This window comes from Solea senegalensis, linkage group LG13, assembly GCF_019176455.1.
Source record: "Solea senegalensis isolate Sse05_10M linkage group LG13, IFAPA_SoseM_1, whole genome shotgun sequence".
Classification (NCBI taxonomy): Eukaryota; Metazoa; Chordata; class Actinopteri; order Pleuronectiformes; family Soleidae; genus Solea; species Solea senegalensis.
The window spans coordinates 10396253-10419496 of NC_058033.1; the positions used below are offsets into that span (position 1 = coordinate 10396253).

The 23244-nt window shown below is 41.7% G+C and overlaps 1 protein-coding gene across 2 annotated transcripts in view; it reads left to right on the top strand.

Annotated features, from left to right (window-relative positions):
* pknox2 (pbx/knotted 1 homeobox 2) overlaps positions 1 to 23244 on the top strand; it is an 81321-nt gene that overhangs the window by 46318 nt on the left and 11759 nt on the right. The window contains exons 3-6 of one of the 2 annotated variants that reach the window (XM_044042527.1): positions 4330 to 4436; positions 7115 to 7251; positions 8045 to 8056; positions 22463 to 22634. In XM_044042527.1, coding sequence (XP_043898462.1) covers positions 4353 to 4436; positions 7115 to 7251; positions 8045 to 8056; positions 22463 to 22634 — 405 coding nt within the window. In that variant the 5' untranslated portion in view covers positions 4330 to 4352. The remainder of the gene's footprint in view (positions 1 to 4329; positions 4437 to 7114; positions 7252 to 8044; positions 8057 to 22462; positions 22635 to 23244) is intronic. The other variant, XM_044042529.1, reaches the window with a different exon arrangement.

Below are 23244 nucleotides of genomic sequence, written 5' to 3' on the forward strand. Positions count from 1 at the left end.
ATTGTGCTAATTTGATTCAGAATTGTAGACTGCCCTTGTAAAATGATTTAATTATTTTCCATCTCAGCAATGCTGCGGGTAATGAAAGCAAACGGACTGTCTTAACAGGTGATTGGAGGATTTCACTAGTTTGATGAAAAACAGCATGCATAATTTCAATTCCCCAGAGACCAGCTCGGTTGGTGATCAATACGGATTGATGTAAATAAATGTATACATGAATATAAACGTGATTTAAAGGCAAAACCTGGCTGTTCTGGAACAGCGCTTTAATGAGAATCTAGTTGAAATGAGGATCCACAGGGTTCAAACAAGCTGTTAGTTCTCTTTCCATGCAGCCGTTTATCAAAACCTTCTTCCATACTTTCTGAGAAGACCATTCATTCTCCCAATTAGTGTATTTATATATGTATATATTGTCAGTCTGTCTATGCTAGCAACACAACAGTTAACTCGCTAACAGCAGTAACAGAAATATCCTATCTATCTATCTATCCATCTATCCATCTATCCATCCATCTATAGCACATGCATTTACACTCATCTTTGCAGAGGTTTATCAAACAGTCAACTCAACAGCATCGTTATTTTTAGTTTTACAGAGATTATCTTGTGTGACTATGTCAGCCCCGGCACCTCTCTCCACCCCTCTTAATTTTGCAGACAGTGAAGTGTTGATAGCCCCACATGAGAGGAGATCACATCTTTATGTAAAACAAGTGCTCCTTTAATGATCACGGTTCCAAACTACTGCCAGGTCATGATCCAGAGTGCAAGACATGTGCCCCCAGGATGCTGCTTTCATGGGCTAAAATCACAAGTCGTTCTTGGCTCGAAGCAGGAAGTATTCCCATTCTCCCATTTTAAAAGAAGTTCGACACTGTGCAGTGAATTCACCTTCAAACCTAAGCAAAGGTTGGAGTGTGGAGGCCAGAGGCAGTGATCCCATCATATGTAACCAGATATGGATTTTCATTTCAATGTGGCTGGTAAATGGAGAGAAACCGCAGCTTTGCCACTGACCAAGCCTCACATCAATATACAGCAGGGGCCTGTTCTGTGCTGAAGAATCGCTGGAAAATTGAATGGTGAATAGAAGCATTTCTTACTGCACAGAATCCAATAAAGAAAGTAGGAGTGCCTTAAATCCAAATTCGTGAAAGCCTTTGATGTTTGTTGGACTAATTTTATGCCTACTTCTCATTTTCCATTTTATGCTGGCTTTGAATTTTGATTGTGACTGCAGGCACTTTTCAATTGATTTGCATTATGAACTGTGTAATAATTTAAAGGCCTTTGTTCGGGAACAAACACGTTATTTGTCCACAAAACGAATTATACAACTTATTGTGTAACCGTACACCTTTGGTCGATTCAGAAAGGGTAGTATTTTTTTTTTATTGAATTAAATGTCGTCTTTCTTGCAGTTCGTCTCAATTGTACATTCAGCGGCCATTGTTTGTCATGTTTTTGTGCATTTTAGGCATCTCTTTGTGTTTATTTATACAGACACGATTGCCTGCTCAAATTTAGCGTTCGGTGGGCTCATTCCTTCGAGGGACGGCGGAACTTGAGAGGCCGCCTGAAATACTGCGCAGTAATTGGAATTGCTTTATCTCCAGTCTCATCAATTAATGTGCAATTTTCCATTTAATCACCAGCACGCTTGCTGCATTTGCAATTAAAATGAGGACTGATAACAGAGAAGATGCCTTTCAGCTGATACCGGTTGGAATGAGAACAGAAACCAGGAGACGCAATCAGCGCTCACAATGGATCGTGGCGACATGCACACGGAAGACTAACAAAATGTAAACAAACACAACGCAAAGTGCTCGTCTATAATGCTGCCCTGAATACATGCACAGCACACACACACAGACCCAGTGGGATATGATAACATGCACAGATGTGCGGTGAAAACCCTAAATTAGAGCTCATCAGTGACGCTAAACCGGCATTTGACATCAGAATGTTGGCAGCGGCGGGGTCGGGGTTCAGATGTTAGCTGTGTGACTTGTCTCTGACTTTTCCAGACAGAGACTTTAGCCAAGGTCTCGGTCTGAGTGCGCGATGAGCTCACCGTCTCGGGAACATCTGCCGTGTATCGTCCTGACTCTAAAGCATCACTTCCTGTCTGGCTGCAGGAACTTGAACACCACTCAAGAAGCCTTTTTTATTTATATATTCAGCAGTGTGGGGCACAGATGTAAGATATGGGTTTTGCAGCAGTGTTGTGTAATACTTCTGTGGGTTTTTTTCAGTCTGAGCAAAATTAACCATGAAATCACATTGATACTCAACTTTATGCGTGTTTTATTTGACGTTTGACATTGACGAAATCACGCAACACTAAAAAAACATTTACCCTGTAGCTCTCTCTTGTTAAATGGATGCGCTGAAATTTAAAGTCTTGTCAACTTTACAGTCACTTTAATACTGTAATAACTGTATTTTCTGTTCTGCACCTCTAAAATCAATCTACTTTACACTTTATACAATATTTTTCGATTGTTATTATAGTTTCTTTTCATCACACCACAACCTCATAACTCACTCACACACTGCAAATCCTCAGATTTAGTGGTCTGGTGGATTTACAGGTCTCTTCTTCTTTTTTTTTCCCTGAGGCAGAAGCTTTGCACGGATGTTACAACCGGTGCAAAGATTTCACTCAGATGTTCCAGTTCTATTTCACTAGTTTATAATCTAGCCATTTTCCTGCAGGTCAATACCGTTCAGTCCAAGTGCACCAGTCCATTGTAATTGCAGCCTGCCTGCCACAACCACTAAAGGGCTTTATGTGGCATTATGAGGCATTTTTCCAATAAGGGCAGTAGCTCAAAGAATCCAGTGAACACTCGGCCTTTGAAGGGAAGACTCTTTCCCCGATTCTTGATCCCCATCAAGTGTTGAAAGCACCAAATAAAATTTCATTTTCATATTATCGTTGTACATGTCTGCAAAACAAAGACAGGTGGGATTCTGACACTAAATTGCATGATTTTAACCCAGTGATTGTGGTCCTTTTTGCCTGAAATATGGAAATGACAGAGGTGATTATCATCTCCTGCTCATGCATGGGGATAGGTTTAGGCATAACTTGGAAAAGATCTTGTTTTTTTTTGTAAAATCCATAAAAACAGTTATGTGTTTTGAGACACACTGGGATGTCTGGCCTTCTGTGGACAGATGTCAGTGACCCTTCAGTACGTCACATTAGAAATGTTAATGTCATACATATTAACATTTAACAGTACAAAAAAAATGATTTCCCTACAAAAGATCTACAAATTTAGATTCCACTACTTTGCAGAAATGTAAACTAGCAAATATTTTTCAGTCTGTTTGCTGAGACCGGGGCTTCATTTTTTATTACGTTGATTAGATGCAGTGGAATTTTCCCTTCGTAATAAAGTCTAACCTCACATTTACCACCGACTCCCATCAGCCTCCTCAGGTCAAATAGCTAATTTACAAGACATTTTCACGCAGTGCCTACACATAGGTTATATGTAGCTTAAGGATGCGGCACCTGCTGTGCTTGCCTATAGTATGTCGGGGCAATAGTAGGGGTCTGTGTGTGTGTTTGTGTGAATGTGCGAACACAATTAGCTCATTCACTGGGGGTGAAGGCAGTGGTTACAGCGGCATTCCACAGGGTACAGCTCTCAGCCCTGTGGGGATCCGGCCAATAGCAATTAGCCTGTCAACAAGAGCCTTAATTAGCCCTCTTGATTGGCTCGGTAGCAGTGCAACAAACAACAGCAGCCGCCGCGGCGGCGGCAGTAACACATCGAGACGAAGACCAAGGTGACTCTATGCTTTGCTTGAAAGCCAGCTGTAATTAGTGAACAAGCATAGCTGTCTGTAATTGGTAAACAAGTAGTCGGGTTTGTTTGCGGTGTCATTATGAACCTGCTGGTATGTAAAGTGTTTCTGTAAAAGGCTCCATGATTGAGTTTGTGTTGTTTTCTGCTTGGAAGCATTGTGCGTTACCGAGTATTGATACATCATCCTGGGTTTTCCTTCAGCTCTGTGCAGTACATGTAGAGAGGGAGACAGACGGGAGGTTGGGGGGGTGGGGGGAAGAAGTAATCATGATAATAATAAATTTGTAAATTGAGAAAGGGATGGGAAGTGGGCGGAGAGGAAAGAGATGTCGGGTGACAATCCCATCTCCGATTAATTTAATCATAGCAGCACCTGGTGGCTGCTGCTATAAAATAAAGTTTAATCACTACTTGCTCATGATTCATGTTTTTGCTTTATTTCATTTTTTATTTATTTATTTATTTTTTTGTTTGTTCCTTCTGTCTCTTCCCTCAGTCTCAATGTGAAGCAATCCCATTATGCAACATGCATCCCCAGCACCTGCAGTGACAATGATGGCCACCCAGAGTGTTCATCCTCCATCGTACCAGGAGAGCCAACAGGTCAGTGGTTACCTCAGGCCTTGACTTCCGATACGTCGCATCGTTTATAGTTTAGAACGACTGTAGAGTCTTTGATTCTTACGTAACAGCTCAGGTTTTCTTCCAGAGTTAGAGTTTGTGTTGTAAAAATAGATTTTTGCATGCAAGGCTGAACAAATATGTAAAAGAGTATTTTAAAATGAGCCAAAAGACATTTTTCTATGTTATCTGGCTGATGCACAAACAAATACATGTGTGTCACTTGTGTATGTGATGAGGGTGGAGCTGAGGAATTTCGGGTGCAGAGTGTGTAAAAAAATGAGTCACCTTAAATCTTGCTCCAACTTAATCTAAATTGGCTGTGCCAGTGTGTGAACTATATGTTAGGAAGAGAAGGATGATGATTGACACCACTGTATTTCAACGTTGGTGAGAACGTCAAGAGCTCAGTATTTTCTCAGGAGACACTTGGGATAAAAACCTTTGAGAACCACTGTCACACATGATTTTACGGCAAACAGAACATGAGGGACACAGACCATAGTGGTGAGAAAAGTATCTTGGAATTTTTCTTTTTTCAAAGTTGTCATAAAATGTGATTTTCTCCTAATTTAAAGGGCCACTTCACCCAAAAAATATACTTTTTTTTTTTCTGTATGTAGACCTGAAAAACTCTGTAATAGAATGTGAATTAAACATAGCCGCAGCATCATGGTCTTAAGTTTATTCTTCTTCCGCCCATTCAGTGACAAGGATTAACAAACACAATGTAAACATTCAGAGTCGTGGACCCTTTGACTTTGTAATTGATTGAACCTCCATTGGCAGCAGTGTCAGCTTACTGCAAAAGAAAATGATGCAATGAGCATGGAGTATGTATAGCATGTAGCAGAATAGCAAGGATGCTATTTTGATGCCCTAAAAGAGACAGTAAATCATGAGGTGTCATGAGTCATAGTATGATTTTAAACACAATTGTGAAAGATACTCTCCAGTATTACCCATCATCCCACGGAGGTGAGGTAGAGCAGGTCTTTGACTGCCTCACACCCTTCCTCCTCCTCCTCTTCCTCCTCCTCCTCCTCCTCCTCCTCATCCACACCACCTCTGTCTGCTTGCGCCCAGAGGATTAGTGCCAGGGGAGAGCTCCCGAGCTGCAGTCTGCGCACTTGGCAAATGCAAATGAGAGCTAGTTAAGTGTGAAGAAGCTAATTTATTTTCCATTTGGGGCTGGGATTAAGACTTGAAGCTTCTTCTCACCCCACCCCGGAAAAAAGGCGGGGGACGGGGGGGGCAGGGGGGTTGTTAGACTCATTTCCTCAGAGAGAATGAATGAACGAGAGAGGGAAAGTGGGGTAAAGGAGAAGAAGATAGTGGTTTGTGTTTGTGAGGCGTGTAACTTTTTTTTTGGCCACCCCCCGCAGCAAAGACAACACCGGGAGACGTGGAACGATTCTCTCATGATTCCACGGTTTTAATAATTAATATGGTTGAGCACCTTTTTAAAGACACAAGTTTACAGAGCGCTTTGACAGGCAAAGCAGGTGCAGAGCAACGCATGTCAATATTGGCAAAAAAACAAACAAAAAAAGAAATAAAAGCTGGAAGAACCACTGCAAGAAAGACGTCACATTAGGGCAAAAGACAAAAAACAGATGCAAAGGTAAAATGAAGACAACAATATAAATATGAATACTGAAAGTGATTTAAGAGTCCGTGTTCATGCACGGCAGGTCACAATGATCCAACTTGGCCAGCTGTGAACGTACTTCCTGAAGCGTCACCGCGCCGTCGGTAACTACGAATTGGATATTGACGGTATAATTTAACAGGAATCTATATATGACCCGAGCACACCTTGTTCAATTACTGTAATAATCTAACGCGGCTCATGCATCTTGCCTAACAGCTTCATTACAAGGCCACTGACCTGTCAAGCAGCAATTATTCATTCCGGGCTTCATCCTCATTTGTAGTCTGCCAGTGTTAACGGCACTCTGCACCGTACTGCTTTTGAAAAGTGATTAAAAAATTACTTAGACCCCACAAGCAGCTGTAAAGCCCGCGCTCATGGGATAATGTGATCGTCTGAGGGTAATCGCACGCAAATAATGGTGCGTTTCAGATTTTGGTACAGTCAGTTTCAGGCAACTTTGAATGACGCTTGTTATCCACTTTTTCATTTGAGCACAATAACGGAAATTGGGGAAAAAAAACAAGCCATGATCCGTTTTTTTAATTTTTCATTTTATTTTGAAAAATGAAAAATGTATCACATCGTCATAGAAGTGAAAAGGAAAATTACTACAGCTTTTAATGGTTATAAAAGTCATGGAAACTGATTTTGATCCGTTTATCTTACTGTCAGTGATGTTTTCCCTCCCAGCTTTCTGTCCATTGCTACCATTAGTTTTCCACTCTTTCCTCCATATGTCACCTCATGAACGTGCTAAGTGACAGATGGGAGCACGTCTTTGTGGAGTTCTGGCTCCAGATTGGATAAATTGTTCTGTGATATGAGTAAACTTTACTGGGATTGTGTCGGGCAAATTATTAGTCGTCTCAATTCCTTGAGACAATAAAGCCAATTTATCAAACTTCCAAGTAGGAGGGCACATTTTTGCAGATCATATACCTTTTGTATATAAAAATACTTTACATGTATGATTTAGTGTGTGTATATTTCTCTTTCTCCCCAGATGACGGGCACCACTCAGCAAAACGCCAAGACCCCACAGGTCCACATCCCAGCAGCCACTGCAGCAGGAAATACCTCTGTCAGTGCGACCCTTGACCCTCAGGCCCAGCTGGAGTCTGACAAGAGAGCCGTTTACAGGTTGGTTAGCATGAAACACGACGTGGTACTGCAGGGTGGACAAAGTCTACCCTGGATGAGCGACGCACTAATCTGAACTCCAAAGTAGTCGCTGGATCCTCTCAGTTCACTGAGGAGTACAGCTCGGAGGAAAGCACCACTGTGTTATTCTTTTTTTGCCTCTTTGTGAAAGAAATGTCACTATTTGGCCCCATATTTGACAAGCTGGCTTTGGTAATCTGCGCTATATTCTGCCCTTGAGTTTCCCTGCACTTGTTCCCCTATTGGAATAATTATAGCATTTTCTCTCTATAGCCTCTTGCTGGCGTTATGAAATTATAAATTGACTTGATGTGCCACTTGCCAATGAAGGCCACAAGCAGTGGCGCTGTTTTTAATGCGTTCCCCTAAATCAGCCGTGTCGTGTAAGCTCTTGAACATTCGTACTTGAGGGTGCATCCTTCAGTTCTCACGTAGCATCGTTCTTAAAGCAAAGATAACCTTCAGCAAAAGCTTTCCTCCATCAAAGGCGAGCAGAGGCTCCATTTTTCTCTTTGAATTTATTAAATTAACTTGAAAGTAAGCATTTGATGTGTCGGCAGATGTCGCAGCCGGTATGTATGTTATCGTCAGGCCAAAACAATGGGTACAAATGGCCTGCACAGTATTGTGATAAACACACAAATGCTTTTTTTTTTTTTTTTAAAATGATATCTGACATTTCTTTTGGGTAAACAGTTGTTTTGTGTGAGGTCTCAGCATGAATCCAGACCTTAATTGTAAAACACGGTTTATTTCTCTTTCACGCCAACAGTCATTTTCAAAGGTAAGCATCACTCTTCAAATTGTAAAGACCTTATTTTGGAGTCAAACTACGGATTGACTTTGGAGTCACTGGACACACGTAGAAATGAAAAGGTTTCACGTTCAACGGGATTCCTTTGTTTTAACATGTTTATATAGGGTATAGCAGTGTTCCGTTAAGACAGTATAGGCAGTATACATTTTGTAAATATGTATAGGATAATTTATTCATTTGACACACTTTTTATTGGTCGGATTCTGATTTCCACTGCCGAGTGAGACAGCTTGAGTGATGTGTTCATCCATTGATGAGTTCACTGATATCCCAAATATTGAAATCTAAAAAAAAGTAGCTTGACACCTTGTCAAAAATAAGAAAGGAACAGAAGCAGAGCTTTAGGCGTAGCCCCAGTTGATAGGTAAGCGTACTTGTATTCTGTCTGCACTTAAATCCGTTTGCATGTAGGTCTTATTTAAGTATGACAAAATGTATGACATTCTATGCTTTTGTAAGCTGTGACTTGTGTTTCTACCCCCCTTTACTTCTTTCACATGCAGCCAAACACTCAAATTGATGTTTATAACCACTTTTTATGCCTTTCTTTTCTGTGTAGAAATCCTCCCAGACATTTCCGTCTTAGGTGTAGAAAATGACAAAGGGGAAAATAAATCAATGCGCAGTGAAACACCAGTAAAATAAAAGAAAGAAATAATACAACACACTCCTTTCTCCTCTCTTAGCTTAGAACTAGAATATTGATGCATCCTTATAATGAGCTTGTATTATCTATTTATGAAGTAAATTATTCAAAATACAGGCACTTTTATCGTGCTGGGCGATCTCCTGCATGGCGTATTGGCTGCACACCAACAACTACCTAGTTTTGTTAAGCCAAACGAGACACAAACTGCTGCACACTGTCTGGCGCGGCCCCGTCCAACAACTATGACACTGCAGACTACGGCGGGCCACCGGTCGCCACCTCCTCGGGTTCCACCCGCGGGGTATCCGCCGCTGCTGTCGGAGGAGGCGCGAGCCCCTGCGCTCAGGCCGGAGGCGAGCTTCTGTAACGTCCTTAGCGGCTCCTCTGAGATACAAGGCAGCCTTTGATGTGAGCAGCCATGTTTGAAGCAGCTTGGTATGGGGGCTGGGAGTGGGATTTTAGATCAGCAAATCAAGCCCCACCCCTCCTTCCTTCCACCTGCATGTTTTTTTTTTTTGTTTCCTCCCGGAACAGAAGAGACAACAGAGAAAAAGTTCTCAACACAAACGACTGTAAAAAAAGGCTTTGACATTATTTAATTTGCTTATATGGAACAGCCATGTAAGCAATGCAATATGTCACGTGTGTGTGTGTGTGTGTGCAACTGGTATTCCTCATGTTGTGGGGACCTAAGTCTGTTTATACAGTCACATTATGGAGACTTATCTTCCTTATGGGGACAAAAATCAAGTCCCACTAATGTAAATTGCTACATTTTAAGTCAAAGCAATGTCCTATGAAGTGGTGGAAACCAGTGTGTGTGTGTGTGTGTGTGTGTGTGTGTGTGTGTGTGTGTGTGTGTCTTGTATTTGTTGCTTTGTGAGAACTAAAAAAAAAAAGAAAAGTATTCGGAGTGAGGACATTAGTGTTTAGTTTAGGGTTAGGTATTTATTTGTGATGGTTCAGGTTAGGGTTCCAAAATCTGGGCTGCACACTAAGCCTGCGCGTTGCACGTTGGGAAGTATACCACGGCCTTTAAGGTTATGTGCATGTAGAAGAAGTTCCCCAACAATGCATGGAATTATTTTCATCAAGATGATATGAGATATTATGTTAAAATTGCTATTTGAAAAGTTAGCATTACTTGATTGTAATATATAATTAGAGGCTCGGCAGTTTGATCCCCGGCTCCTTTAGTCTATATGTTGACGTGTGCTGAACACCAAATTTGCTCCACATCCTAACCCTAGCTAAGTAGTTTACTTGTGCAAACCTATACAATTATGTTTATTGTTATAACCCAGACAACTAATGTTCAGTCCACCTGTCATTGGTGCACTTTAATGGTTTGTAGCCAGGAGTCGTCAGTCACTTGTGAGGTTGTTTAGATTGGAGGAATAATTGTGCTGTTGCATGAATTTAGTGCACGCTGGCAGAACAAAGTCTGGTATAGTTATGATGCGGATAAACAGACACAAACGGTGATTTAATCTGTCATTTCGATGAAACGGCCCTTTGAATTCTCACAGTTTTACGACCGCAGAGTGGCTTTTTTGACTATAGCACATTTCTGTCTCGCAAATCCAAATAGTTGAAGTCTAGCAGAATTGATGTGGCAATAATGTTGTTTTTTTTCCGAAGGCAACAATTACAACAGCAGCACTTTAATCCAGCCATAAATGAGGCAAGCTGCTGTTTATTGTGTTTGGACGATCTTTCAATTAAATCTCTCTCCATGAGTCTTTTTGCCATATGAGTTATGCCACAAGTTGTTGAGACTCCTCTGATAGCACCTCTTGTACACGTTAACTCTAACATCTGCACTCGAGTTAACTCAGCAGCCTTTTCACAAACTGACCCAGGGTTTCCCATTAATTATGTGGACTGTGGTGCTCTGCTCTTTTCTAATTTGTCCTGCTCATAATACTTTTACTGTTGGTATTTATTATTGTGTGTGCTGGAAGCTTTCTTTCTATTGCACCAGTTTTCGTAAGAGTCCACCACTAATTATGTTGTTGTCTCATACAATGATAGTAATGGCTTTGTATTGTATTCTAAGAGATCTCTAAAATAGTGTTACACTACATTGTAGATTAGCACGCAGGGGTGCTGGCGTCGTGTTTGCTTGCACGTGCTCTATCCCACTGTTACATGCTCGCACTATTTTCAATAAGGTTATTACCGTCCACGCAGAAAGCCACACCTCTTTCAGCTGCGGCTGAGTGCGAGTGACGTACGATTCTCTCTCCCACCTCATCCTTAAGGCCTGTACATACAAGAATGACGTTGTTATGTCCTCGTCTGGAAGTTCTTGCTGCATGTTCTTGACACACGGTGCCTGACAACTGTTGTTTGATTGGCCAGACATTTGAAGTGGGCGTGGTTAATGCGTATTAGTTGCTCTAACCACTCAGTGGCCGGCAGTCTGGCGACGTCACACATAGTATCGCCTCAGCTCGCTTGGAACCTCGCCCGAGCAGGTGCTAAAAAACATACCTGGTAACAGGTACTATGCTATCTGTTAAATACCTCCATAATCTAGATTGTTTTTCTCTGTGACGTGGATGGCTCGGTCTCAGGGGAACCCAAGGAGAAACTTTTGGAACAATCACAGCACGTTAAACAGTTCGAAGCCAGAACTCCGCAAGGAAGGTTGTCCTCTCTTCTCATGAGGTTAAGCTATTAACCCCCACACACACACACACACACACACACACACACACACCCTAAAAGGTTCATGAGCCGAGGTAGCAAGAAGGAAGAAGGAGAAGAAAAATGCTTATGGCAGCAACAGAGAGGAAGTTAACAAAAAAGTCCTTGGGCAAGACACTGACCACCCACACTTCATGTTGTAGAAGACATTGTCTGGTCTGTGCTGTCCTCCAGATATAAAAAACACAATATTGTCCATAATACAGTCTCGGTAGTAATAACTATAACAAGTCAAATTTATTTCACGAGTTACGTTATGGTTTTTTACCCCTTTAACAACATATTTGCTGTAATACGTGCAGTGCAGAGTTCAAATATGTCTGTCGACTAAACCACGTTTTAAAGAGTATCAGAGTCTCCGCCGTTTCACTTTTACAGGGAGCAAATGCGGCTGCACATCACCGGTGTCTTTATGTGACACAACAGGGACGCGGGAGTGCTAAATGGCGCTACGGAGAATATAGAGTCAGCTGAGTCTGTAAATGTGTGTGATGGCCAATTAAAATGTGGTGATCAACGGTGTCAGTGGCGGCACCGGGCCCGGGGAGCGACAAGAGCCGAGGCTTCACCAGCGCGTGCTGTCGATGTGACTATTTGCAGCTCCAAAGTGAAATCCTCGCTGTTCTGTTTTGAGATGAGGCGGCGCAGACTGGGATTCTGGAAATTATTTTTGTCTAGTCGAGGCGCCGGTGACTAAACACACCTTGTTACCGTGTTATAAAACACAATTAAGTTTGACTTCACAAGTCGTCGTCCCCCACAGTGAGTCAAATTATCCAAAAAGCCACAAATAACGCTTTTATTTCAACCGAAAGTTTGATCTCGCCAGCTTCTAAGCAGTGCTCATATGGGGGCTGTAGACTTTGAAAAGAGAAAAGCACAGAGAATATCTACCATTTCTCTTTAATTATTTTTCGCTTGAGAAGCATGTGTGTGTGTGTGTGTGTGTGGGCTTTAATGTTTCTTTTCACTAATTGCTAGAATGCCAACTTTATGAGGAGATGTGTGCTTTCCTCTCTCCCTCGATCTGCCTTTCTGCCTACTTTGTTATTAGCAGCGGAGTAAATGTGTGATAGGGTAATTAGCCTAATGAGTTGTGGCATTTACTATAAAGATCCCCCTGGATTCTATGCATCTTATTAAAAAGCTGGTGAGGGTTTTGTTTTTCAGCTCACGGATGTGTTCACAGTTGATGGCGGCTGACTCAGTTCAGAGACGTAAAAAACATGCTCTTAATTGAAAGAGACAATATAATAGTTTTTCTTATTTTTATGTTTTAAAGAACATGAATGTGTCCTTGTCTCAGGTAGAACGACCGTCTTTAGCAGGAAGTGCTGTTGTAAGCTGTAATCATAATTGTTTCTCTGATTAAAGACAGGGTAAGGGATTTTGTCACATTCAATGAATGTGTGTGTGGTCAGAATATTGCACATATTGTGTCTTATATCCTTTTTTTCAGCACTATCTAGACAATCTGATTAAAAAAAAAAAAATTCACCAACTGTATAAACACAGCTGGTCAAAAAGATCCCAAATAAATTGTGAAATTTGGAAATACAACAGTTCAAAATCCGCTTTGTTCCTTTTTATGAACAAAAATGCACAATCACTGGTACTTAATATCACCACCAAAAAATGCAATATAAAATGAATCATAACTTTGACTCAAGAACACATAAGGAACTTTTTTGAAAGCCTGGATATGTGACCTATAAAGACACACCCCCAGGATGTCCATATAAGGAGTTGTGTATTACTCCCACTGCAAGTTACCACGGGTGCACTAAGCGTTAATACAACATTATTAAATGTGAAGAATAAATATCTTCATTATATCTTAGCATATTTTTGGCAATTGAGCATTAATTTCACAATAACCATTCAGTATTCATAATGTAAATCCTGGACTCCTGTAACCCCTCTAGGATCTGTTTGGCAAAATCTAGCCGCGACATGAGAAATTGACCAATAACAATGTAGTTCAGAGAGAGAGAGAGGCTGTTTTTATTCCCTTGTTCTTGCATCCAGATGCTATAACGCAACCTAAAGAACAAAAAATAACAGAAAGAGCTGGGCAAAGAAATCAATAAATAAGTTTTTCGCATCTGGTGTGATCTCAAAACATTGGTTGGAAACTGTTTTCTAAACCAACTGCAGTTTGATTGTTAAATTTGATAAATAATTGATCGCTATTTTTGAAAGTATGGTTTTAAGAGATACTTGAGTTCCTTGGTTACTTAGTTACCAATTTTAAGACTATTCCTGCTTGAATGTACTGCTCACTTACCAGAATCACTAATCAGAATCAGAACCCACTGTAAGAAAAAAATCGATTCCTTAGTACATCCTCACAGGCAGTATTTCTTCATACAGAAATATTGATATTCACCAAAAATATTAATATTCATTGAATGTTAAACTATTCCAGAGAGGGCACTATTACGGAGCTAGTCACACACAACCTCTTCTTTACAGTCTCCTTTTTAACAACCACCTTTTCTTCAAGAGTAACAAAACCTTATATGCAGCTTATGGAACAACTTAGTTTATAATATTTGCCAGATACTATTCTGAAGTATTTTCTTTGCATCCAAATTCGAGAAATAAAATTGTTATTTTTCTGTGTTTTGGAGAGTGATGGGATACTTTTACAAAGATGCCAGTGTTGCAGTGCAGAGCCCTGTATGGTGCATATTATCATTCACTCCTCTCCATAGTGGGTCTTTGCTGAAAGCCTCTCTCATGCTGGTCAGCCTGGGTATTTTGCATTGAGACTGGATTTAAGGGTTTGTCTGCATCTGTGGGAAGGTTAACATGCTGTCATGCTAACAGTTCCCCACACTACAATAAATAGACGAATTTATTCAGCCTTGGGTGTGTTTATGCTTGTATGTGCACTTGTTGTTAATGGAATAAAAGCAGTGAAAAGAAATTTGAATACCTCTCATGCCGTACGCAACGGGAGGGAAGGCTTTCAATTTGACACATCCAAAGACAGCATTAGCCACATTTGTGCTCGCCTATGTGTTTGTCTGCCTCCGTAATGCACCATAAAGTCTGTTTATCCTTGCTGCCGTAATGCGTCAGTGCGTCATCGACCACTGTGCCGCTCCTCCAGCAGTGGAAAGACACTCACCGTCTTCTCACCGCTTAAAAAACAGGCCGCCACCTTCACCATTTAGCAGGTCAGTGCATTGTGTTGCTCTGTTGCCGTCATATGCTGGATGTGTCAGAGCTCAAGCAGTTTTATTAGAAGCTGTGTCTTTCAGAGTTTATGCGAGTGTCGGAACCACTTGACTTGGGATATAAATGAAGTAAACTGTTTTTGTTTTTTTTCCGAATGCAAATCAATGCGCTGCCATAAAGCTTTCTTGTTGTTGGTGTTTCTATGCCTTTATGTAGAGGTTCAATGGTGATGCAATGCGGAGGTTCAATGCTGCATGACACCCCCTAAAGCAGGGGTGTCAAACGTGTGGCCCCCGGCCCAGAACCGGCCCACCAGTGAGTCCGATCCGGCCCTAAAATTCAGGTTGCTTTGGTAAAAGATACTTTAATTTAATGTAACACAACAGGAAACATTTTGAGTGCTTGTTGTTAATAGGTTATTATGCTATTACTTGACTGATCCGGCCCACTCGAGATCAAATTGTGGTGTATGTGGCTGCTGGCATCCCTGCCCTGAGGTGAAATACAGATATCAGTTAAGGCCTGCAAATACAAGCAGGAACAGAGAGATTTGCTCTCTCTCCCAGGGCTCCTAGGAAAAAATGACATCATTATTTTCTCGTTTTGGAAGCTCTTGTGGCTTGCTCTACCACTATTTCATGATTGGACAGAAATTTGAAGTGGGCGTGACTTCTGCAGGAGTTCTGCCCTTGAGTTTCTCGTCAAGTGTGAAATGTCCTGACCAGAACTAACTTTCTTCTTGTTCTTGCCACCTCGAGAACAAGAACACATTCCTCCATGCCTGCAGCGTATGTACAGGCCTTTAGGCAATACCTAAGTGAAAACATCTAATATCTGATTTCTATCAAGGATGTGCGGTTGCTTTTCCTTTTGCAGCGTTTCCATCATGGTACAGGTTAGGTTTGGTACAATACGGCACGGTTTGAATGGCCAAGCCCTGGTTAAGACTTGCATCTCGACAGAGAACAGTACCTTTACTTGACAGACGTGCTGTGCCCAACAGTCTGCATCAGCAAGATATGTAGTGTGATGTCGTACTGGTGCGACTGCGTTCCTCTTGACTTCCACTCTTCCATCCCTCCCGTCCGCATGTGGAAGCTGCATTTTTGCATTACAAAATTGCACCGACAGTCTTTCTCTTCCCTGATAGTTTAAGAGGCAGCTGCAGCGGCAGGTAAAAGAGCAAATTACACTCAGATCTGCCAAGACAGAATGTGCTGGTTGGAGAAAGCTGGAGAAAGAGAAAGTAGAGTAAGTGCGAAAGTTGTAGCTGTAGCTGTTGTAACCAGTGTAGCTGCTGCTGCTGCTGCATACACAATGGTGAATGTTTATTTTGGACTATTTATCAGTCCAAAAAAATAAAAAAAGCTACAATACAATGTCCCAATTGTCACTGCTGCTATATGTCCTGGTTCGCAGAGCTGTTCTCCCATATTCTGGTCCATCGTAAACAACTGCTGACAGTCCTACTATTTTATGTCGAACAATATCTGCTATGAAAAAAGTCTATTACAGAAAACCACAAAGCGAGTGGTGCTTTGAGATCTTTGGACAGTACTGTATATTACTGTATATATATATATATATATATATATATATATATATATATATAAGAGATAATGTTATCTCTGCGCACCTGCTTTGAACAGGAGGCAGAATCCTCCACAGGCACATGGAGATTTTGTACAAACCAAAGACTTACAGCCTGGATGGACCCTCGGAGAGAAGAGAAATTTATGACCAGATAGAGAGTGAAAGGGAAAGTTTGAAAAGGAGACTGGTTTTATTCAGATTGTGTCGGTGGCTCATGTGTTCAAGTACGAGCATGCTGCTGTACACCGGGTGTGTGCTTCAGACATGTAGCCCGAGGAAACAGGGGCCTTGTTGGGAGCCAACCCAGCGGGGCTCCACCACAAACTGGCTGCTAATATACGTGGGTACAGCAGGCCTGCAAACAGTGGGGGGGCAGAGCAAGGAAGGGGCGGGAACTCCATCTCCCCTCCTCTCTTTTTCTCCCTCTCTCTAACCACGCTCCCCCTTGCTGAACCCCTTTGGTGGCCAGATTACTGCGAAAACAGGCGGACGTGTCACATTCCGTGTGCTGCCGTGATTCTGGCTTCTTTTCGTGCACAGTCCTGCATCTGCAGGTTCGACAGAAAACAAAAACACCGGCAACTGAAATTTCAAGGGTTCATTCGTGAGCTGAGATTGAAAGAAACAACACGTCGCACTACCATAGGTCCATTCAGTGGCTGTTCTGGGAGCCTTTAATCAAATCACACAATCTTATCTCGGCAAATTAATATGATGAGATTGTTTCAAATTCCCATTTTTAGTTGGATCTAGTTAAAGGTCCTTGATTAATGCTGAATTAGAATATGATGTTCAAACTGACTGTGATATTAATGATGACGGGGGAAAAAACTATACCATCCAGGCTAATATTGATTGTTGATTGATTGATTGATTGTTTTTTTTTTTATCTTGGCTAATGAGACAAAGTTTAATGCAGAAAAATGCCAAATCAATTTATGGCGCAAAGGAACTACGTTAGCTAGTTTGCAGCTAAATCAATGGTGTCAATTGAGTTCTCCCATCATCAAGTTTTTGTACTTAAGTACAGTAGTGAAGTAGTTCTACTTCATTCTACTGCTCTGATGTGAACTAAAACTGTCTGATATGTGAATCTCTGGCAGTAATCCTACAGAGACTCATCTCACCTGAATTCTGCTTTATGGAGCTTTATAGTTATTTTTCAGCCCGTTGTTTATTTTGTTCATCTCGTAGTGTACTTTTCTTTTGCCACAGCAGGCAGATTTCTTTGAACTAAAAAAAGCTGTGAAAGGCCACTGTACTCCAGCCACTCAAGAGCAAACAGCGGGCATACACAGTCAGAGCGTTGGCAGGTGAACACAGTGGTGCATTTAGTGGTTGAAACACCAGATAAGCATCTCCTTGAAGAGTTGGTCGAGGCTTAGAAAAAAAGCTGAATTTTATTTAACCAGAAAAAGCAAACATTTTCTTTTCAAGTCTGTACCTAATATCCACACAATTCTGGAGTTAGTACATCCGTAGAATGAATGAAGATTTATGTCAACTGCTGCTTTTTTTTGTGTTCTTTTTCTGCAAGGAGTCCACAATTCGCTTCCTGTTAACACCAGCGCGTGCATGACCAGTATATGTGACGGATCATATGATGTGTGGCTTCAGTTCTGCTACTGGTAGCCTTTAAACTTTGGAAATGAATTTAACAAAAAATATACGCAAGTATTGCAGCACAATAACTGTCACTGGATATGATCAAATGTGACTTTACAGCTGTGTGCTTTCAGGTGTTGGTTTTTTAACCGCGGCGGCTTGTCTACTTTTACCTCTTCCGAAGTGCACTCTCTAATCAAACATCAAAAAAATCGAGCTGCACCTTATTTCCCTCCTCGGCCCAGGATTCACTGACCATAAACCAGATGCCACTAAAGCTGCCACGTCCCTCACCTTCATGTTTAAGTCATCACATTCCCTGCTGGTCTCTGATTCTCCATTTTGGGCTTTTCGTCGGGGACCGTGCTGACTCCACTCACTGGCCGTCCTGTAAATCGCTCTTTTATGGCCCTTGTAATGATCCCCCAGTCGGCCATCTCCACTCCGTCGCACTGCAGATAGAACCTGCCGCTTTTGGCAGCCAACATGGGAGAGCTCAGTGTGGTGGGAGGAGGTAGTGGAAGAGTGGAAAACACACTCTCTCTCTCACATACACACACATACGGGCAGATACATCCGGCTATGTTCTCGTTCATAAAAATGCATGCCTTTTCACACCCCATCTACCTTAATCCCGACTTCCTGTGTAAAGGTCACAGAAAGTGCCCAAGGCGAGGGGCTTTTACCTCCACTCCAAGTTGGCGAGGTCTCACTGTGCTCAGTGGCATGTCATCAAGGGAAGACATTGCCTCGTGTCAACCCTCGTAGCCCTGATAGCGTTAGCCTTTTACATGATTTATTCCAAAACCTGGCTCCGATAGCAGTGGAGCACAGGGTAAGTGATTAGATTTCCCCGAATACACCAGCATTACAGCTAATCTCAAACATGTTGTTTCAAAAGTCCACATATTGTCTTCTAGCTAAAAAATGAAGGAAGGCTGATTCTTAACGTTTGCCTTTTCCTTATGCTTTCAAGAGTTTCCACTCCTTCTTTAAAACACTTTAATGGTGTGTTTACAAAATCACCTGCTGAGATACAGAGACATATTTGGACGTTGGATATTTGGATTCTGGACATCATCGCTGTCGATTGATGGACTGTGTCTGGCTTCACATCCAGTCACTGTTTGGCGTCCATGTTGCCAAATTCATGCTTCAGTTTAGCCGTAAATTTGAGTTAAATAGAAAAGAGAGAGCCCGTCTGAGATGACTTGTCTCGCCTAATTACACATTCATAATTCATACAAACATCAGACTATGAATCTGGCAATCTCATCACTGACATTGGCTCTAATTTTCTTATTCTGATTTAACCAATCCTTTTTTTTGTGTGATGTGAACCAGACGTTGTGGGCCATAAGCTTTTATTTTGACATATAGCAGAGCCTTCATCCTCTTTGTTTATGAAACAGCTTGATGCTCGTTTTATTCACCATGACGCGTTCTGTTGTCGCGTCAACTGCCACGTTTAATTGCAAAAATGGTTTGTTTTATCGCTCGGGTTATTTGTGTTTCATAATGCATATGTTGCGAGTGTTGTATGCACCTGTCATAAAGTCTGTAGCTTTACCCACAATGCCCCTGTGTCCTCAGGCCCTGCCGCGCCACATCTCCTTGACAGCAGATGTCTATGAATAGACGGGTTAATTGCGCTGTGCTTTTCCTTCTTCTTTTTTTTTTTTTTTTAATGTCCGCGTGATGTCGCGTTTATGACACAGATCAACTTGTTTCACGACTCGAAAGTGTCACTTTTGTCGACTCGTCGCCGGGCGGGGTAGAGTGTAGTGGAGTGCCGCGCCGCGTTCTTCCGCGTTTATGGACGTAAACACTCGCGCGAAAAAAAATATGCAATGTGTGACGTTTAATGATGCCGCCTCATTGGCAGAATGAATCTCTTTCCGTCGTAAAAACAACACACAATGTGTGAGTAAATAACTTGTTAAGACGCCATCTGCAGTGATGAGAGTGACCCTGTTTGTTCTCAGTTATAGCCCCCCCACCACCCCACCAAATCCCCACTTTACCCCAGCCACATTCTCCTCCACCCGACCACAAGTACACATTAAACAGACAAGGCAGAAGCTCTCCACTCCACATGTGATTCCCCGCCCTGTTTGGTATTCCTGCCACGTCTGGTTCAGGGAGCGGCATTAAATTGGGATCAGGCAGATTATAGTATAATATAGACGACTATTAAAGGCTGCAAATGAGAGCCATGGGTTAGAGCCTGAGCAGGGGCCCAGTCTGCCTCCATGCCAGTGCAATATACCCTCACCATGACAATGACTCTGTGGGAGGTGAAAATTAAAAAAAAAAAAGACCTCCAGTTGATGGTCATTATCAAACAAACAGCTACAATCAAGCGCCAAATGAAAGATAAATTAGACTTATTATTTTAAAATGATGAAACCATTATTTACCCAGTGTTGGAAGTACAACCAGACAATCACCTGCTATTATTAGATTATTAGAACCCTTTTAACCTTTGTCTGTCTGGACTTTTTTTTTCATTAAAAGGGCTAGAGTATGTTCTTTTGCCCATTTTTCCCCACAATAACCTTCATTATCTGTGTTAAAATAGTGTATTAACAATTTAAAATGAAGGAAAAACAAAAAGTTTTATTTAGAAAAGAGACACTGTAGTTGTACACAAGCATACATGTTGGTATAAAACATATTTAAAATAACATTTGTTAGAAAAATAGATAGGCGTTTTTCCAACAATCATTCATTCTGTTACAACGTTTCAGAACAATATACGTCAAGTGATTTAAGCGAGGAACCCAACTCCTTTGCCCCACTTGCAGCTCTGTTTCCAGTCTTAAAAAAAAATCTAGCCTGTCACGGAAGGCAATGACCAATCACAGGGCAGCTCAGAGAGTGAAAGGACACTCCTATTGGCTGTTCTATTACACCTGCTTTGCATAAGAAAACGTCGCCACTTCATTATCGGCAACAACTGCCTGCTCCCTAAAAAGAAAAAAGGAAAAAGCACAACAGAAATTGTTGTCTGTCACATGTTAAATGAGTCAGACAGAGAAAGAAAAAAGGATTTGAATGGCCTGTGGATGAAACTCAACAAATCAAATGTCTCAACTTTCTGTCCCACTGCTTCTGTGAAGGTTCTCAGTCATCCAGGTCCGTGGTCGTCTTCATGTGTTAACTAGTGGTTGAGTGTTTGTGTGAAAGCACGGCGGCTTCCGCGGTGAATGAGGTGAATAACGGCGAGGAAAACAGTCCCCCTTGTTATAAATGTGGTTAGGTTTAGAACACTGAAAGTCAATCTTCCTGCCAACTTATCATCGAGTTCTGTCAGCCCGGTCATTAGGGCAGCGGCTTTCTTTCAAGTGGAAATGTTCCATCACTTTGGCGTCTACCACACGCAGCGGGTGCAACATGGACCATTGCACAGTGTATCTGGGGGGGACACACACACACACACACCTTATGTGAGTGACATTCTCTATAAAAGGCAGATGTTAACAACGTAGGTGACACTGTGAAGCCTTAGCGCCACCGCTGGACCGTTTCCTATCCACTTAAAGATGCTTTTTCTCTGATCTCTTGCAGAAACATGTGCCTATATGTTCAGCGTGTCCTTTAGAGGAATGTCACAGAGCCGTCGCACTTATTAAAAGCACAGTGAGGACCGCGGACGTGCTTCAGAGACGAGCTCGTACTGGAGCTTGAAATTCTTCTCTCTAGTGCAGAAACGGGTCTTTGCAGAGATAATGGTGGGAGAGCCAGAGACGTGTTTATATAAGATCACATCAGACATTCACCAGAGGTTTATTATTCAGTCCAAGTCGGTTTCTCTTGAAGACTGACTAATATTATAAAGTAGGGCTGCAACTGAATTATTTTCTCCATTCATTGATTCGTTGTTTGGTCCAGAAAATGTTGACCGGTGTTTCCCAAACTTGAAAATGACGACGTTGTCAAACGTCTTGTTTTGTCCACAAACCGAAATTATTCAGTTTTAATGATTTCTTTGTTAAGTGGAGCAAAGAATCCAGAAAATAGTCGCATTTAAGCAGCTGAGAATTCAAAGAACGTTTTAATTATTTAAAAAAAACTCTTGGACAATTAATTTAGTCATCGATTAAGAATCGATTTATCGAGTTATCATTCTTGTCCTAATGTGAGTACAAAATAGCAAAGCTAATACAGATATTTATGCCATATTTATGGGTGGGACAGGAAGTTATACTCCGTTACAGCATTAAAAGCGTTACTTTCAAAATAAAAGCGTTTGATCACTTTGCAACAAATTGAAACCACACAAGTTTAAGTTCATTGCACAGCCCTAATGTAAAGTCTGCAGAATGTTAAAACAGCAAAACAAAAAACAAAATGGTGTCATTTAAGCCTTTTAAAATCAACGAGGGCCCTCATATCTCAAGTTTTTCTTACATGTGGGAGCTCACCAGCTGAGGTTAATATGAAGGAGAGCCATTTAGTTGCTGTGCCAAAAGAATAAAACAAATCAACTGCAGAACTGTAGTTGAAATGTTAATCCGATGCTCCAGTCTCTGCTTAATGTGTGCCAACAGTTACATCTAATGCACGCTCATTGATTTCATACTGGAGTCAATCTCTGTGTCTCTCTGTGTCTCTTCTCTCCTCAGACATCCACTGTTCCCCCTGCTGGCATTGTTGTTTGAGAAATGTGAGCAGGCGACACAGGGCTCTGAATGCATCACGTCTGCCAGCTTTGATGTGGACATTGAGAACTTTGTGCACCAGCAGGAGCGAGAACACAAGCCCTTTTTCAGCGAAGACCCAGAGCTGGACAACTTGGTGAGTTCCCCTTCCTCTGACAAGGACAGACACATGTCACTGAGCGAACACTCGCAATAGAGGGATGTTTAAAACTGTCTGACGTATTAACAAAAGTCCCATTCCACTCAAGCCATTGTCACAGTCATTGGCGTTGAGTTCACACAGTGCTCATTAAGTGCATCCGCTCCACATGACTCTGTCAACACAGCAGTGTTTGGATCTTGTGTTGCCCAGCAACAGTCTGACACCACACACAGGGAAATGATTTGTTTGATTATTTGATATAGAGCTGCGACTAACGATTATTTTCATAATCAGTGAGTAATCGCTTGGTCCATAAAGCGTGAGCGCATGTAGAAATCATGTTCTCAAACGTCTTGGTTGAGAAACCACATTTTGAGAAGCTGAAAGAAATCGGAGAACTTGAATTAAAATTGAATCGACATTATGCTAGTGTAGCGAGACAGCTGTAAACAGGCTGTAGTGTGACTTAAAACCCAAAGATGCACCCACAAAAAGGTTTCAGAAGTTCATTTCAATGCCCCCCAAAATACAGCTTGTTCAGTATTTTGAAGGAATAGTGGCTTCTTGTTACATTGTTACTGTTCGTGGAGACCAAACGACCAGA